This window comes from Toxorhynchites rutilus, chromosome 2, assembly GCF_029784135.1.
Source record: "Toxorhynchites rutilus septentrionalis strain SRP chromosome 2, ASM2978413v1, whole genome shotgun sequence".
Lineage (NCBI taxonomy): Eukaryota > Metazoa > Arthropoda > Insecta > Diptera > Culicidae > Toxorhynchites > Toxorhynchites rutilus.
This window is the reverse complement of record NC_073745.1, coordinates 216,726,814-216,741,240: the sequence shown is the minus strand read 5'-3', so window position 1 is coordinate 216,741,240 and position 14,427 is coordinate 216,726,814. Positions and strand designations below refer to the sequence as shown.

Below are 14,427 nucleotides of genomic sequence, written 5' to 3'. Positions count from 1 at the left end.
ATTCTGAGTGGCAAGCTCTAGAATACACGTGATCACAGTGCAAGTCGGAGAAAATTTCTTTGGCGAAAAATTCCCCCGACCAGAACGGGAATCGAACCCGAACACCCGGCATGTTAGTTATGACGCTAACCACTCGGCCACGGGAGCACATTTTTCTATTCATGTCCTGATATTACCACAAAAGCTTGTCAGTGTAATAGAAATATCATTACCAGATACAGTTTTTTATTCTACATTTTTTACAATTTTCTAAAAAAAAATCTTATTAGGTAGAATACATATTCGATACGGAAAAGTTAAATTTTATACATAATTTTAATTATGATTTCCGCTCCATAATTACAGAACACGAAGCTCAATGGCGTCAACGCGAAATGAACGAATGAACATTAAGATAGTGTGGCGAGATCTTTTATTCTCTCAATTCTTACTTCACGGATGAATGCTTGTCTGTAAAGATTTTATCCTTGAAGTAAGAAGTGAGAGAAAAAAAAAGATCTCGCTACACTATCTTTGGCAGATGTTATGTGTATAAAAATGATTCAAGAACCATAAGACCATACCATCAACCAAACTAACTGAATATTGGACCTTCATATCATAGGTTCATAGGTTCGGGTCCCTACAAAGTTCTCTCAAGGGAAAAAAACTTCAACTCTATGGACAGCATAAAAACAAATCTTGAACAGTTTTCGACAAAAAATGCAAGAAAGATCGCGTATGATTGCGGTATAAAACTGTGCATTTAAAATTGAAAACAAAAAACAAAAATGTTGCTCTTGTTTTCGCAAAAATCAGCACAAACTTTCCACACAACCCATTATTAAATATCCTGATTTCTCCTGATTTTTATTTTCATTCTTCCTGATTTAAAAAAAAAAATAAGGTGGTAACCCTGGGCATGATGTGTTCACACGGTGTGAGTCGCTGCACTGTAGTAACTGACTAGGCCAACTTTGATTTTTTTTGGAATTTAAAGATTTAGTACTACTCTAATTCATATTTTAATTTGTTCATATGACTTTTCTAGATATGTGTGATTTTTTTCAAATCACCAGAAAATATTTTGTAGGGTACTAAATAAAACATTTTAGCAGTAGTACCATATATTTGAGTCGTTATATGGTACAACATAGGATCTATGGCGAAAATGCACCCGTTCGTTTTTTTTCTCGCCATTCTCGATAGCTTTGAGACAAAAATATGAAAAAAAAACTGAAAGTACATCTTACTAAGGTGTATCAATCAATATTTTCAAACAATTTTTCCATGAAAAAATCAAATGCTAAAAAAAATTCAAATTAATTTTCATTTTTATTTTAAACTAGCTGACCCGACGAACTTTGTCCCGCTCAAAATAGATTTCTTGATTTGAATACTTTCAAACATCCACGTTTTCTTACTAAGTGAACGTTAGTAAGTCCAATCACTGAACTCTTCAGTGATTGATTACTCTTTGACCCTTTACAATTTCCTTTTACTATAAACTGTCTAGTACTTCTACAAAAATTCGTCCTTATAATATAAAATTATTTTCAGTCACAATTCTCGTTCAAGATTCTTCAAGCATTTGGAAATAACATGTTTCTCCGTTGCGTTGAATACATGTTTGATACAGAGAATATTACAAAATAAAGACAGCTCAAATCGGACCATTCCTTCCTCGGGTTTAGGGCACAGCAATACATTTGGCCTTCCATTTTTGTTTATATAGATAGAAGATATAGGAATGCGTTATTCCGTCTGAAAATTCTTTTCCACTTTCGAACAAAAATCAATTTCGTTAGCGCCAACATCAAATGGACTAACAACGCTTAGCTAATTGTAGAACATATGGGAATTCAATTTTCAATTTTCAAAATTCGAATTTTCCGATTTTTCTCTCCGCTATATTGATCTACGGGAAGAGACGAATACAACGAAATATAGATTACTCAAATTGAACCATTCCTTCCTCGGGTTTTGCGCCTACCAACACATTTGGCCTTCCATTTTTATTTATAGATATAAGATATGGAAATGCGTTATTTCGCCTGAAAATCCATTTCTACTTACGAACAAAGATCAATTTCGATAGCGCAAACATCGAATGCACTAACAACGCTTATTATGATGTAATTTTCGAACATGTGGGAATTCAATTTTCCGAATTTTCCGGTTTTTCTCTCCACTATATTGATCTACGGGGAGAGACGAATACAACAAAATAAAGAAGGCTAAAATCGGACCATCCCTTCTTCGGGTTTTCCGCTTACCAACAGATTTTGCCTTACATTTTTATTTATATAGATTAAATTTTCATTTTTTCTATATTGAGATTCAGTACTACTCTAATTTGTATTCAAATTTCGTCCTACGTCTATTTTAGGTATTTGTGATTTTTTTCAGAATTTTGAGATTGTTTTTCGCTGTACAAAAAAAATATATATATTTTCAGGCATTTCGAAATTTTGGACCAAAAATATTACTTTGAGACCCACCTTTGCTCTAATTTTTATTTAAATGCGTTCGTATGTGTTGTTTTTCCCACATGTAGCGTTTTTTTTTTTAAATTTTAAGAGGATTGCGCAAAAAAAATACTTTTTTGGCCTTTGGGCATTTTCAATTTATTTTTAATTTGGAGGCCCAGTACTGCTCTAATATTTATTCAAATTTCGTTTTCCATATGTTTAATTTTTGTCGGTATATTTAGAGCATTGCGCTGCACAAAGATTTTTTTTTCTCGTATCTTAAAAAATATGAGATTATCTTCACATTGGATTTAGATGGTTTATCAAATTCATAGGAGTCAGCAATACCATAGAGCTCTGTGAGAAAAAATAAAGTCCTTGTAGAAAGATCATTCCGATTAATGAGAAGAACACTTTAAAACATCCAAATTACTATTATTTTTTTATTTAAATCTTACAATTTAAAACCACGAATACAATAAAATAATCGATTTCAAGAAATTAAAAATAATAGTGCAGACGATGAAGAAAATTATTTTTGTATCTCGCAATGCTCTTGAAAAATCAAGAAAAAATTACGCCACATGTAAACAAAAACAACGAAAAGGTGCATTTTTCACCATAGATCCTATGGTGTACCATATAAGGACTCAAATATATGGTACTACTGCCAATATGTTTTATTTAGTATTAGCTGGTGATTTGGTTTTGGGGCACTTTCTACTCCCTTACCCAGTCAGACCTTTCAAAAATAGAATAAAAATATGTTTTGTATTGCGCAAGTTTTTTCAGACTTTGAAAAAAAATCACACATATCTAGAAAAGCTGTAGGAACACATTTAAATATGAATTAGAGTAGTACCGGATCTCTAATTCCAAAAAAAATTATTGTTTTCTAAATTTCAATATTTTTTTTAAGTTCCTGCAATTTTTGATAGACATTTTTTTTGATAATTTTTCTTGATACACCATAGTAAGATGCACATTCATTATTTTTATTTCAAATTTTTATCTCGAAGCTTTTGGGGATGGCATAAAATAAACGAAAAAGTATGTTTTTCACCATAGACCCTATGTTGTACCATTTAAGAACTCAAATATATGGTACTACTGTCAAAATTTAATACAATATTTTCTATACAGCAGCCAAGGAACACATTTAAATATGAATTAGAGTAGTACTGGATCTGTAAATCCAAAAAAATTCAATATTTCAATATTTTTTTTAGTACTTCAATTTTTGATATACATTTTTTTTGATAATTTTTGCACATTCAGTATTTTTTTTCAAATTTTTATCTCAAAGCTTTTGAGGATGGCGTGAAATAAACGAAAAAATACGTTTTGCGCTATAGATCCTATGGTAAACCACATAGGGGTTCAAAAAAACCATCAAAATTTCTTAATTAATATCCTATACAATATTTGTCATACAGTTAGTGATTTGGTTTGGGGCACTTTTTACTCCCTTACCCGGCCAGGCCCTTTTCATAAAAGCGTGATATATGTTTTTAATTGACGGCTCTAAAGGTAGACGTAGTCCTGAATCATTGTGATAAAATTGTGAAGGCTCGCAGATTCGAAAAAGACTAAGTATTTACAGGAAAAAAACTGACATCTCTTGATAACTCCTGAAATAACCATTGTTACCGCTAGAAATATGAATGATTCTTATCTTTGACAAATTGTCACTCACTTACTTTTTCATTAAGTATTTCAACTGAAGTACATTTACTGCGAAAGAGAGCGAAAACATTTTCAAATCCAAAACTCAAGACGAGAAAGGTCAGTGCTACATTCCACCACATTACTTGAAACATAAACTATGCTCTTATTGTGCTCACAAAGCGTGACATTCTGGGGTGGAGGTGGAGAATTTCTTCCAATTAGAAACTACTCCAAGATGCGAATGATGCTGTGGGATGGTCGTCGATAAAGCAACGAATACGTGCTCCAGAGAGAAGGACGCGTCTTGTGTTTCAACTAACTTCACGTATAGCACATCAATCTGCTAAAATATCGCAACGATAAAGTTTCGCATTGCGACGATTAGCAGCTGAACTGTGGAGGGAGGCGCGAAACCAACGTACGAACGGTATCAATTAAAGACGAATTTCTCTTGCTCTTCCATTGCTCATGATTTAGGGTGTGGACAATTAGAGTTGGACTTTGAACTTTGAGAAAGTTTATTCCCTTGAAGTAAAACCACTCACCTGTATTCGTTCCACCGGTGAAGATCCAAGCGCCGGTCGTTTTCGCCGCCTTGAGCAGACCCTTCCTGAGCACCTAGATAATGAAGTGCGATATGGGCAGGTGATAATGCAAATTTCACTAATTCAGGATAAACACGCTAGATGATTTATCTAACGAAATTTACCTTTTTCAGCTTTGGTTGTAGCTCGAAGTTTGCCTTTCCTCCCTGCACGGTGATGAGCAGCTTGGGGAGTTCCAGATTCCATTCGCGAGTGAACAGTTGAACCAGCAGTTCCGGTCGAGTGTCGTAGGATAGGCGCACGTACTGTGAGTTATTTGAAATGAAAGAAGTCTCTAGAATCTAGGAGTGATATCACACAAACAAAAAAATTGGAACGATATTTCCGACAACGAAAACACTCTGGAACAGCTTGTATGAAATATTGAAAGTTTTCTGTGGATCGAATTTCTCTAATTTGGTCTTCTATACATTTTTGTCGCATCGGATAATACCCCATATGAAATTTCGACGAAGCCCATCGTAGAGGAAACAAAATGAACCTTCTGTTGAATCATGTCGGAAATTATGTTCCGAATTTTGTTTTTTGGAGTTGTTCCAGATGTGCTTCTTTCAGTGCCAAGTATGGTATATAAAGAGCCATCTTTCCTCGAGTTATACCCGAATCCTAGCAAATGTGTCATCACTCGAGGCAATCAATCAACTTACCTGGGCTTTGGTAGGATGGGCACCGCCTTGGAATTCGATCGTCCCGTAGGCATCCGTTGGTTGTGGTCTGGTGTGTTTCTGCGGCTGCCAAATGTCGCCCGTGACCCCCGGCTCGATTCCGGGAACCAGCTGATGAGTTCTGCGTTCTTGCCCACAGCAGCATCTGAAATGAATGACAAAAGATGGACGAAAAAAAAACAATCAGACGTAAGCTTCCAACTCCGAGAAATCAGCATTCAGTAAATAAGCGTCTAATAATATGATTACTATATTCGATTGGCAATGAAGAAACACTTTGTGCTAATGGAGCCAGACGAAGTGAAATCTCTTATCGAGAACAGTCTCGCACCGGAAGATAATGGAAGCACTCCGGTGGAAAATGTGTGGAAAGCAAAGCTCTCAAGCCGGGACGGATATTTCAACATCAAAACACTTTACCCGGGCAAAATTGTATATTTCTGTTCAAGTGTGGTTCCTCATACATACTGATTTCTCTATTCCTGCTTCGATTGATTTACCTTTTTTTGTAACATAACAAACTAAATCAAACGGAAGCACGAATCCTCGTCCCGGGACGCAATATGTCAGCACTTCATGATTGGAAGCTTTTGCGTTGCTTTATTCTTTGAGCGGAGTGTGATATTTACTGTAACGCCTACCATCCCGGAACGCTTTACACGGATGGCCACATTTATAGCACCTTTCGTTTGTGTGTTGCAGGAAGACACCTCCCATAGGAGGGGATAGCATAAACCATTTCTTCTTCAAGAGGAATCTAGTGTTTATGAAGTGGGTATGTGAATAATTTATCTCTTCGTCTTCAATAGTTGTTATAACCGCTTTGGAACAATGTTCAGTAACATACAATATAAACAGAATGGACTGGTTTTGTCACAGACCCAGAATCTATCAGTAGTAACATGAAATATAGAAAACGAATTTCACTTATTATTTTTAATTGCTGTGCAACGTAAGAACTTCACGACACTTATAAGACGAATCGGACATTGTCCCGCAGATGGGCAGCTTCACGCCCGAAACTGGTCCTAATGTCGACCGGTAAATTGTAAATCATTGAATTAAGTAAGAACAATAAGTGTTATGTCTTGTCCCGCGTCGCGTCTTATAAGAAAACGAATTGCTCTGATTTTGCTCAACTTTTGTATATATAATCCATATTTGCATATTTTAAAAATAAACACTTATTTTAAATGATTTGAAACCCGCATTTTATATTCTAACGGTGCTCCCGTGACCGAGTGGTTAGCGTCACACATTATCATGCTGGGGGTTCGGGTTTGATTCTGGCTGGAGGAATTTTTGCGTGTTGTAGCCTGCCACTCCAAAATACATTCAAGGTGTGTTATTTGACATAAGAAATCTCAACTAAGAACTACTAATAAAAAATAACGCAACCAATACCTACGTTGAGATGGTGAAAAAATATTAAAAATAATATTTTAGTTAAGCAATCAATATTATTCTCTGGATAGTCCACTCATATTTTGTGTTGAATTTTTGATTGGGTGTAGAGTTGCCAACTATAGTTTGAAAAAAATCAGGAAGAATAAAAATAAAAATCATAAATCAGGATAGCTCATATTGGGTTGTCCGAAGTCGGTTTTTGGGAGAACAAACACATCATTTTCAATTTATAATAATTTAATTTTATATCCATAGTTCGAGAAATATCATAATATTCTAATGTATGTAACTATAATCCAATTAATTGGCAAGTGTGTTTTTTAAAGGCTAGCTAGTAGGCTTTAATTTGATACGTCGATCATCTACATTGGTCCAGTAGTTCAAAAGTAATAAAGTTTTGAAAAAAGTCATTTTATGGGAAAATAGGGAAAAATGATACTGAGGCGAATAGGTAGGAAAATTTGAAGTAAAATGATTAAATTATAACAAAAATAATTCCCATATGTTCTCCAGTGATGTTTTTCGTGATGTTCAATCGAAATTCGCGGAATTTAAATTCGTGTTACGTTGCTATGAATCGAAAATGGTAATGCATCCTCAAGTGGAACAACACATTCTTTTTCATTTATTATTATACATTTAGGTCCGTGCAAAGTGGTAATTTTTATCGCAAAATATTAGGACCGTATTTTTTACATTTTTTTCATTAAGGTGCCCGTTTCTATTTTAGGGTGGTCCGAAAAATCTTTTTTTTCCTCTTTTTTCGAAAAGTAACTTTTTTCAAAAATCATAACTTTTGAACTACCGGTCCGATTCTGATGATCGATATATCAAATGAAAGTCAATTAGCTGGTCTTTTTTGAAACTACAGACTGCTACAGACTACTACAGTGTCAGAAATTTTCAAGTTCGTTCCCGTCATTATTGATTGTATTCGTTTTTTATGTTTTTCATTGTCCTTAGACCAAGGGTGCTATATTTTTTATATATTTTTTTGAATGCTTTACTACATAGCACATCCGAAAATTAGAGATGTGTTATTTTTCGTTTTTGAATTATGATTTTTCAAATTTAACCGATGGTTCAAAAAAATCATTTTTCCCCTTTATCCCAAAAATAACCTTTTCTAAAAATTTCATAACTTTTCAACTACTTCACCGATTCAGATGATTGACAAACCAAATCAAAGCACATTAGCTAGCTTACTTTATCACACTAGCGAATAAATTGGTTCCTAGTTGCTCAGATCCAGTCTAGTCGCATATTTAGAAATATTTAACGAAGACTTAAAACATGTTAACTTTGATAAATCATAACTTACCAACGTAAAAGAACACATCTCTGATTTTTAAATATCTATATATATAAAAATGGATTTCTGTCTGTCTGTCTGCCATACAAATGAAACACAAATTTCTGTATTACTCGAGAATTAATCAAGCAAACGAAACCAAATTTGGCATGTGGAGGTTTTAGGGTGCAATAAATGATTCTATGGTGGTTAGATACTCCTCCTCCCTCTCTTAGGGTGGTCTGTCATACAAATGAAAAACAAATTTCCGCATAACTCGAAAACTAAGCAAGCAAATGGAGCCAAATTTGGCATGTGAAGATTTTAGTGGGCACGAAATGTTTCTATGGTGAATAAACACTCCTTCTCCTTCTCTAAGGGTAGAAGAGGGGAGGGGTCTGTCTTTATTCTATCATATTTTCTGTATCAAACATTTATTCCATGTAACGGAGAAACATGTTATTTGCAAGTTTTTGAAAAATCTTGAACGAGAATTGTGTCTAAAAATAATCTGATATTATAATGATGAGTTTTGGTAGAAGTACTAGGAATTTTTTAGTAAAAGGTAAATTAAACGGAGACGATTAGAAGATCAATCAATGAACATTTCTGCGATTGGACTCATGAACTTGCGCTTAGCAAGAAAACGTTTATGCTTGAAGGTATTGATGACAAAAAAAAACAATTTTGGGCGGGACGAAGTTTGCCGGGTCAGCTAGTCTATAAATAAAAATGGAAGGCAAAACGTGTTGGTAAGCGGAAAACCCGAAGAAGGGATGGTCCGATTTTAGCCACCTGTATTTCGGTGTATTCGTCTTTTCCCGTAGATCAATATAGTGGAGAGAAAAATCGGAAAATTTTCGGAAAATCTTGAAGGAAGGTCGGAAAATTCGGAAAATTCTGAAAATTGAATTCTCACATGTTCGAAAATTACATCATAATAAGCGTTGTTAGTCCATTAGATATTTGTGCTATCGACATTGATCTTTGTTGTGTTGGTAAGCGTAAACCCGAGGTAGGAATGGTTCAATTTGAGTCATCATTGAGAAAAATCGAAAAATTCGGAAAATTGAATTCCCATATGTTCTAAAATTAGCTAAGCATCTAGTCCGGAATATCTTAGGTAGCCGTGATCCTGATCTTCTGTTTCATCTATACCTGTTCCTCAGAAACGCCGATGTCAACGTTTAATGATGTTTCCTTCGTTGTGTCTCTGTTTCACGGGCCAAAGGTTGTGCAGTCCACTGATGATTCAACAAGAGCCAAAGGTTGTACCGCTCATGACAACTCTACACGAGCTGATTGCGCCGGCTAGTGACCATTCTGGATTCCTCGAGTCGAGAAGACGCACCACGCTAGATATGGGGTACAGACTAGGGGTCTGCTGCATCCCAATAGGAAGTATCCCGTGTCGGGCACACGTACAGAGCATTGGAGACAGCAACATCCCAATTACGAGAACACTTGTAATACTAACCTCGAGCCGACCGCGAGTAATCGGTTACATATTACTAACATAGATAATAAGAAAAACTGTCAAAATATTGAACTCCCGGCCCGTCAGGCTAACGCCAAATGAGCCTTGATAAAAATATATATTTTGGAAAAAAAAAATTAGCTAAGCGTTGTTAGTCCATTTGATGTTGACGCTAACGAAATTGATTTTTGTTCGAAAGTGGAAACAGATTTTCAAACGGAATAACGCATTCCTATATCTTCTATCTATATAAACAACACTGGAAGGCCAAATGTATTGCTGTGCCCTAAACCCGAGGAAGGAATGGTCCGATTTGAGCTGTCTTTATTTTGTAATATTCTCTGTATCAAACATGTATTCAACGCAACGGAGAAACATGTTATTTCCAAATGCTTGAAGAATCTTGAACGAGAATTGTGACTGAAAATAATTTTATATTATAAGGACGAATTTTTGTAGAAGTACTAGACAGTTTATAGTAAAAGGAAATTGTAAAGGGTCAAAGAGTAATCAATCACTGAAGAGTTCAGTGATTGGACTCACTAACGTCCACTTAGTAAGAAAACGTGGATGTTTGAAAGTATTCAAATCAAAAAATCTATTTTGGGCGGGACGAAGTTCGTCGGGTCAGCTAGTTATTTATATAAGTTCATAACAAAGCTACAATCTTTAGAATCCACTCAAAATCTCGATGCTGCACCTTGTCTATTTTTTTTTGTCGAGTGTGGATAAAATTGGAAAAGATGATTTTGCGTAGTATTTGATCACACCTGCAGCTACCAACAAAAACCAATTATGTCATTGGCAGCGAATATCTTCACTGTCGCACCATTTAATTATCATGCTTAATTCAGGACAAACATGACTACCCAAAAGTGTTACGACTACTGTGTAAAATGTTGGCAAAAACAGTACAGCAAACCCCATTCTTGTCGATCAGAATAAAAGCTGCATCCGAAGGATCTCCTGCGCGGCATTTGAAAAATCGGACTGTGTTTGCCACAAAACGGGATGATAATAGTTTCTCATCTTTCATTTTAATCTCAGCATCTGCAACGGACGGCTACGAGATTACCATAATTTGTCTCGCAACTAATCTAAAGTTTGCTCCGTTTACTTTTAAGATATCCCATTTCAGCGATTGCCGGCAGTGGTTGCCTTTGGATGACAGCAGCTTGTTTGGTGAAGGCTCTAGAAAGTTAGAATGTTCACAATGAAATGTTTACACATTTTCACCCCAGAGAACGTTGTAAAAGCCGGGTTACGATGAAAAACTAATTGTACTGATTGTGTTTCCATCTTCGTTCATTTTAAAATTGAGTTATTCGGTGTTATCATACTTAAAATTAAAATTGAAAAATAAAAACCTTCTTTATCTTTCATGTCTTATAACGATTTTTTTTTTCGCTCCAAACAAATTACAATAAGTTTGTTTGAAAATAACTTTCTATTTTAGATGTCAAATTCCAAAATATTACATCAAAACAAACCGGTTGCCACCCACAATAATCGTTACGATATTTCTTATGACACCAGTCCGCAGGATATTGGTTTAGCAACAACAAACTGCACTGAACTACTTATATTCAAAGTGGTGGAAATCAATCAAGAGCTTACATTGATGAATTGTTTTATCTCCTCTGTGTTTTAGTTATGCTGTATAGTGACTATCACGACTCGACTCTGTCATTGCCACCTCGAGTTCTACCTCTTCATCGTTAGCGATACAGTCTATACCAATGGCTCTCGTCGATAAATCTTTCCCAGCAGCCGATGTTTCACATCTATTTTTTCCCTCAAGTTGCCATTTATTCGCAGTCCGCAGAAACGCGGGCACAACTTTCCTGCTGTCTCATTCCACACCTATTTATCTTGCAGACAACGAAAAATCTCTGTGTGTTTCAAATCATGATTGTTGTGGGTGCTGGAAACTTTCGAATTCTTGCTAGGATTACGAGATTAATAGGAAAAAAATTACGAAACATTTGGAAGCCTTCCAAAAACAAACAATAAACATTATCATCGCCGGCCGTGCAGAGAGCGGAAAACTCCTGAACATAAGCGGCGTTTCATCCTCAGAAATTTGTTTTGAACCACTTTCAAAGCCTCGAAAGAGCCACCGGTCCTTTTCCGTCCTGCCGTGTCCAAATGTGAGTGAGGACCCTTATTTACAATATGGCTCAACACTCGAATAAACTTGTGAAGCACGATCATCGTAATCATCATAATTTTTTGCTTCCGCCGCCGCCGCCCTGTCGTGAGCTTTATCCTTCATTGCCGCCACAAGAAGTATCAAATGGCGTGATAAAAAAAGACCGCCTTAATACTTTTTTAAGTGCGGCGATTTCCTTCCACTTGGTTTCTCTTGTGGCTTTTCGACATTTAGAGATCGCAGCATCTCAGTCAAGCAAGCTTCCCTGTCGTGCAGCAGCTGTACCAGACACAGCAACAACAATGCACGCGAATCCTTGTTCTCGGTCTGTTTTTTTTGTCAAAGAAAGTGAAGAAATATGTTTTCCCAGTCCCGCCGGTGCTATTTATCATTTTGGTTCTCTCACTACTCGTTGATCCAGACAATACCGGGAACTATTGTTGGGCGAAGCTTTTGTGTGGCATCCATTCTCATCAAGTCGTATGTTTACACATTTCAGTGAGCTCTCGAGGATTTGCCCCCGAGAAACGTTAGCCACCATTTCTGTCTTCACATTTTAACAAATTTACTGCTGTCTAGCCCCTTGAAAACGAGTGGACCTTTGCATGTCAGACTATCCATTCCACAAACATCTCACATGGGCACGTACATATTTTGGTTGGAAAATGGAAGTAACAGGCGATTGATCATTCGGCCGCTTACGCTTTGTTTGAAGGATTGATATAGTGAGTGAACACAAGCAACAGGATTCGAGACACCGAATAAACGCTCAGCGGCTCAGTTTCTTGGAGACAGAACACAATGGTGTACGATATGGGTGGATAACAAAATACCCAAAAAAAAAGCTTTTTTCAAGATGCCATTGCACAATGCACAATTATCCAGGAGGTGTATTTAAGTGGAAATTAGCATTTAGAGCTCGACAGTTATTCTCTAGACAGAAACTGTCTTCGACAAAGTTGTTACATATAATAGAGCGCTTATTTTCTAAATAGGGTGACCAAAATTGTTGTTGAAATAAAAAAATATAACTTTCTTATTTTTATAGACAGAGATAAACATAGTCCGACAATGTTGTAGTCCCAGTTATTTGAGACATCTTTGTGGAACAAAGTTTTTTTCTATCTCTTGAAATAACCGATACAGCGCCTTTTTCATATGTTGCGTTAGGGTCACCATGAAAAAAAACTGTTTTTTGCTTTCATATTTCAAATTCTACATACAAAGTGTCTTTGAAGGACTTTTAGAGCTTACTAATACAAACATTTTGCTATGCAGAACTTGTCAATATCACAACTTCACGCAAAGTTATTGATATTTCTTCCCTAAAAATACGATCTATGCAATTGTTTGTCATTCTTTCTGGGGCAAACATAAACAAAGTTTATTGATGGTATTTGAAAGAGGTAATTGATGGTAATTACACTCTACATAATGTGTGATTTTAAAAACTATGTTATTTTTCCTGTTAGATTAAATTAAAATTGAAAACATGAGTTTTTGGGTGAAAACCCATCAATAACTTTCAGTAAGATTGATATATTGACGAGTTTTACGACGCAAAATGTTGGTCATGATATGCTCTAAAAGTCGCACGAAGACAGTTTCGATGTAAAATTTGAAATATAAAAGTTAGAGCAAAAAAAAAAACAGCAAAAGCAAAAAACAACATTGTCGAATTACATTTATCTCTATCTATAAAGATAAAAGTTAGATTTTTTATTTCATATGCAATTTTGGTCACCCTATTTTTGATAACATAAAAATGAGCGCTTTATCATGTTTAACAACTTTGTCGAAGACGGTTTTTGTCTAAAGAATAAATATCTCCCACAAAGTTTTTGACGTAGGATTACGTCTTTCGGGAACATATTGGGGTACAAATTGAAAATCGAATATCGAGCACATCGTGAAAATTGTCCAATTTTAAACGCTTATTGCTCAGTCATTTCATGATGGATTGATGAAATTTTTGCGTCAATCGATTTCGGTATTTCATAACAATTTTTTATATTGAATAAAATAATATATGCCATGAAACTAACTATCGAACAATTGGAAAATCTCAACTTCTATCCTAACGGAAAAACCCACTTCTGATTGGTCGAAATTGACGACACATGCGGCCGGTCCCTAACAGAGACATCAAAATCGAGCTGCCTGGGGTAAATCGGCATTGCAAATACATGAAACTAGGGGGGACTTTTGTTCCTACCGAAATGTATTCCCTAACAGAGACATCAAAACCAAGTTGCCTGGTGGAAATCGGCATTACAAATACATGAAAGTAGGGGGAGCTTTTGTTCCTACCGAAATGTATTCCCTAATATGGACCATGTTGCCTGTAGGAAATCGGCATTGCAAATACATGAAAGTAGGGGGAGCTTTTGTTCCTACCGAAATGTATTCCCTAACAGAGACATCAAAACTAATTTGCCTGGTGGAAATCGGCATTGCAAATACATGAAAGTAGGGGGAGTTTTTGTTCCTACCGAAATGTGTTCCCTATAAGAGACATTAAAACCAAATCATTATCAAAGAGTTTAACGATGTAATTCTCAAACATATCCAAAATCAACAGATAGCCTAACGGAATCCTACGTCAACTATGCAGTCGTGTCTCACACATAACACTCCTGAGACTTTTTTTAAACTATGTTTCATTGCGGTTACAATGAAAAAACCGGTTTTTTACTTTAACTTTCATATTTA

At 35.7% G+C, this 14,427-nt stretch overlaps 1 protein-coding gene across 20 annotated transcripts in view; it reads right to left on the bottom strand.

Moving 5' to 3' along the window:
• LOC129771454 (transient receptor potential cation channel trpm) overlaps positions 1–14,427 on the bottom strand; it is a 338,130-nt gene that overhangs the window by 87,808 nt on the left and 235,895 nt on the right. For all 20 annotated transcript variants that reach the window (XM_055775103.1, XM_055775106.1, XM_055775112.1 and 17 more), the window contains 3 exons: positions 5,371–5,533; positions 4,828–4,968; positions 4,664–4,736 (listed from right to left, as the gene is read on the bottom strand). In XM_055775103.1, the coding sequence (XP_055631078.1) occupies positions 4,664–4,736; positions 4,828–4,968; positions 5,371–5,533 (377 nt within the window). The remainder of the gene's footprint in view (positions 1–4,663; positions 4,737–4,827; positions 4,969–5,370; positions 5,534–14,427) is intronic.